Source organism: Pteropus vampyrus, unplaced genomic scaffold (assembly GCF_000151845.1).
Source record: "Pteropus vampyrus isolate Shadow unplaced genomic scaffold, Pvam_2.0 Scaffold84, whole genome shotgun sequence".
In the NCBI taxonomy this organism is placed as follows: domain Eukaryota; kingdom Metazoa; phylum Chordata; class Mammalia; order Chiroptera; family Pteropodidae; genus Pteropus; species Pteropus vampyrus.
This window is the reverse complement of record NW_011888865.1, coordinates 1,572,437-1,576,996: the sequence shown is the minus strand read 5'-3', so window position 1 is coordinate 1,576,996 and position 4,560 is coordinate 1,572,437. Positions and strand designations below refer to the sequence as shown.

Genomic DNA, 4,560 nt, shown 5'->3' with positions numbered 1-4,560 from the left:
GAGCTGCATATCTTTGTGGCCCAGTGTAAAGACTTAGCCGCAGCAGATGTTAAAAAACAGCGTTCGGACCCGTAAGTACATTTTGGAGTCATTATTTTCTCTTAGCTACTCTTAATCTTGTAGAAATTGGGAAGGGAATAAAGTAATTGAAGAGAGACTATGTGTGTGACTGTGTTAAAAGGAATGTTTGAAAGGAAAAGTTGGGGGGAAATGCTGTTTTATTTATATATGCATATGCTAACATAAAATTACAAAAATGTTAGAGAAGCACAAAATGTTTCAAGTTAGAAGAGAATTTTGAAGTTATCTTGTCTAGTTCCTTCTTTTTTACAGATAAGGAAACAAGGACCACAGAAGACAAGCAGCCTATTTCCATAAATTCAGATAGCAGCAAAATGAGGAATGGGGGCTTGAACCCTGGTCTCATTCTATGACACTCTCAAACCTTCTCTAAAGTTAGGGACATGTGGGGCAAACTTCATAATGTTCAGTGGTGCAGAAATAGTTGAGATTCTAGAATGAGGTAGTTTCCATATTTAAATTATGTTCTACAGAAGAATGTTAGGGGGAATTACCAACTCATCTTTGAAATCACGGGTTTAATTGCATTTCAGCTTATTTGCTGAAAAAGTTGAATGGTATTCCTCACTTATCACTATGCAGAAGTCTGATTCTTAATTACTTTGCTAGCATAAACCCAATCTTTTTTTGTTTTTTATTTTAAAAACAACTAGGTTCAATATCCTTTTTTGTTACATTAAATATGGTTTGATTAATTGTGTGCTAAGATTATTTTTTTTCAAAAGACAGTAGCAAAAACATTTAAAAAAAAAATTCTGTGAGCACCAAAGTTTTTCTTAATAGAAAAGAAGCCAGTAGAATTAAACACTTTCTGGAGTCCCCTCCCCCAAAATAGGTAAGGCCAAAGAAAAGGAATTCAGGAAATATCTCTGAAAAGTCAACACAGTATAAAATGATGAATTCCACTGTAATCACTTAAACTTTTAAGTATAAAGGTGTTGGTGAGGACATTTAAACTTTCGCTTTTCTCGTTATCATGAAATAATTATTTCTTTCAATTCCCAATGCATTTTTAAAAGTAGAGTTGGAAACATCACTTTAATTTTCTCTGACCTTCTTGTCTGTTCAATTCTCTTTTTAGATATGTAAAGACTTACCTGCTACCAGACAAGGGCAAAATGGGCAAGAAGAAAACACTTGTAGTGAAGAAAACTTTGAATCCTGTGTATAACGAGATACTGCGGGTATCTATGAACTCTCCATCTAGGAAGATCTTAAATGATGACCTGTGTGTTTAAATAGCCACATCTTCTTAAGTATTATCTCTACAGATGAAGTCAGTCGCCAAGCGAGGAAAGAGAAAGGAATAAACATTTTTTGAGAAACTGCTTTATATGGGATGATATACTATGAATGTTGTATGCATTATCTCATTCACTTCCTATGTAGCCCACCAGGAGGATAGTATTATCTGCATCTCACATATGAGGCAAAAGAAACTTACAGAAATAAAATAACTCACTCAAGAATACACAGATAAATTTGAGCACTGCAACCAAAATAATTTCCTAAAAGCGTAGTTCTGATTGTTATTTTTCTGCTTAAAATCTTTTAGGATTCCCACTTTCCTTAGGGTCAAGTCTATCCTTAACTTACTCATCAGTCTGTTTACAACCTGCTCTCTAGCCTCGTCTTTGCACATTTACAGTCTTTGTTCAGGAAACCCTGATTTCTTTCTGATCTTGGGAAGAACTACATTTTCTCACACTGCTCAGACTTTCTGTTCCTTCAGGCTGGAATATTCTTCCCTACATTCTATCTCTAACTGCTTCCTACAGCTTTCAGTGCCCCTTCCTATGAGAGGCCCGTTTTCCTGCTGTGTACTGCCTCAGTCTTTTTATTTTGTGAGAGGCTATGTGAATACTCAGCACTTTACTGGTTTGGCTGCTTTCCCTTTAAATTGTAAGTTCCCTGAGGGCAGGGATCAATTCAGTGTTGTTTATAAGTTGTGTGCCCTTAGGTAAAGGACTTAACCTATCTTTGCTTTGTATCTGCAAAAGGGTCGATAATAGTACCTACTTACCTAGTGCGGAAGTTGGGAACATTAACAGAGTCAATATGCATGAAGTGATCAGTGTACATTAATTGCTTAAATGTTGATTCTTAGTACAGAGTCTGGGGCAGGCACTCAAAAAAATGTTTATTGGAAGGGTCAATGAATGAACAGAAGAATGGAACGTAGACCTGGCTCAAATACCCACTTTTATTTTTTCCCAAACTGCATCATGCTGCCTTAGTCACGATAACAGATAATTTAAAACTACAAATAGGAGGAGTGTTATTCATTTTCTCTTTCCGAAAATTCTGTCCAAGTCGCTGGTTATCCTCCAAGAAAAGGAGTTCAATTAACTCTCAGTCATCCATGGGTGAAATTTCTGTGGACTTTCTGTAGCAAGTTTTTAATTACGGTTTGACTATGATATACCTCAGCACCCTAGCTATTTCTAGGTCAGCTACTTCAACCCTATACTCAGGAAAAGCCAGATAATTTAAATGGTAAACTCAGAAAAAGGCAAGTCTGCTACCACCAAAATGGACATTCAAGTAGTACATCATAAAGCCAAATAGAGATTATTTTTAGATTAGAAGTACTATTATCTCTTCCATGATTATATATAATCAAAGATTGACTACATTTTAGATGAAACTGTTAGGATGCCAAATATTTTCCACTTGACAGTATGGAGCAGGAAAAGTCAAGTATATCTTTTCTTGAAAAGTATCTTGTGCTTGTAGGATATCAATAGTGGGGAGGCTGTGTCTATAAGGGGACAGGTGGTATATGGGAACTCTCTGTACTTTCCACTTAAATTTGCTGTGAATCTAAAACTGCTCTAAAAAATAAAGTCTGTTAAAAAATATACCTTGTCCTTACGTAGAAAACAGGCCATTGGATTAAACTTCATTGTATTTTTAGACTTAATTTATGTCAATACTAGTTAGAACTAAAAACGTCCAGTAAAAATTGAATAATTGGCTTTTGTTTTTAGAGAGCTATTACTAGCTATGATATTTGAGCCATGGTTTGCTTTTTCCAGAGGGGCAAAGAAAATCAGCTTTTGTGAAAGATGGATTTTAGCTCTTTGAAACAAGACACTTAGAATAATATGACTTTGTAATATTCTTGAGACTTGAAACCTAACAGATGAGAAAATCTGATCTACACAGATGACTTCAACCTTCATCTTTATGTCATAAGTTTGGCATCAAGTAATATTATTCACCACTTTAATTCCCTTCTTTAAACTGCAGTATAAAATCGAAAAGCAAATCTTAAGGACACAGAAGCTGAACCTGTCTGTATGGCATCGAGATTCATTTAAACGCAATAGTTTTCTCGGAGAAGTGGAACTTGATTTGGGAACCTGGGACTGGGACAACAAACAGAATACACAATTGAAGTGGTACCCTCTGAAGAGGAAGGCAAGTTCAGAGTTTTTTGGTTGGTTGGTTGGTTGGTTGGTTGGTTGGTTGGTTGGTTGGTTGTTTTGGGGCCTGGTGTATAGGAGAAAGTTACTAAAAAATTGCATTATAATTTAGAATGTTTATCCAAAGTTTGAGATTATTCTGTCTTTTCACTGTCCTATATATCTCTTGTGCTCTTTTCTGTATTTACTTTTCTTTTTCTTCCTTCTCTATGCTTCAGTTTGGCTACTTTTAGCTAACCTTTCAGTTCAATAATTTTCTTATCTGCTATGTCTAATCTGTTAAACTCAGCTACAAATTCTCAATTATATTTCTTCAGATTTATATTTTCATTTAATTCTTTTTCCTAAATTCTACATCTCTGCTGAAAGTCTTTATCTTAACATCTTTATGAATACATTAATCAAAATTATTTAAAGTGTGTTTCTGGAAACTCAATATCTTAAACTTTGATGAGTCTCTCTTATCTAAAATTTTCTTATTTTGGTCATTTGGTCTTTTGTTCTGGTATGCTTGTTCATTTGTTATTGAGTGCAGAATATTGCATACGAAAAATCCTAGGGATAATCTGAGAGGATTTACTTTTGCTTCTGACACACAGAGTAGGGACAGACCACCTTAATCTAGTTTGGGAATGAAGTGGCTAAAAGCTGGGATTCAGTTTTCATGTGGTTTGATCTAGTTTTTGTTTGCCCGTATTCTTAGGCTGTGGTCCTTCAGGTGTTCCAACTGAAAGCCTAGGGAAATCTTTTTCAAATTTTATCATGCATCCAATTCACCTGAAAGAAGTATTAAAACACAGATTTCTGGGCCCTATTCCCAAGGTTTCTCATTCGGTAAAATGTGGGCCCAAGAATATGTATTTCCAACAAGTTCCCAGGTATTGCTGATGCTGTTGGTCTGGGGACCATACTTTGAGAACCACTGGTCTAGAATATTATCTGAGGCTACACCTCCTTAGCTGGCCATGGACTCCAATTTTTGTCTCCCTAGCCCCATGAGACTACCAAAAGCCCTGCTCAGCTTCTTAGCCTCTTTCTGCTAGGCTTTTTA

General features: G+C 35.7%; 1 protein-coding gene across 15 annotated transcripts in view; it reads left to right on the top strand.

Annotated features, from left to right (window-relative positions):
* The window catches only part of SYTL2 (synaptotagmin like 2), a 98,596-nt gene that overhangs the window by 86,544 nt on the left and 7,492 nt on the right, over nt 1–4,560 (top strand). For 14 of the 15 annotated variants that reach the window (XM_023532459.1, XM_023532451.1, XM_023532457.1 and 11 more), the window contains 2 exons: nt 1,163–1,265; nt 3,334–3,504. In XM_023532459.1, the coding sequence (XP_023388227.1) occupies nt 1,163–1,265; nt 3,334–3,504 (274 nt within the window). Of the gene's footprint in view, nt 1–6; nt 72–1,162; nt 1,266–3,333; nt 3,505–4,560 lie in introns of those variants that run through there. The other variant, XM_023532460.1, reaches the window with a different exon arrangement.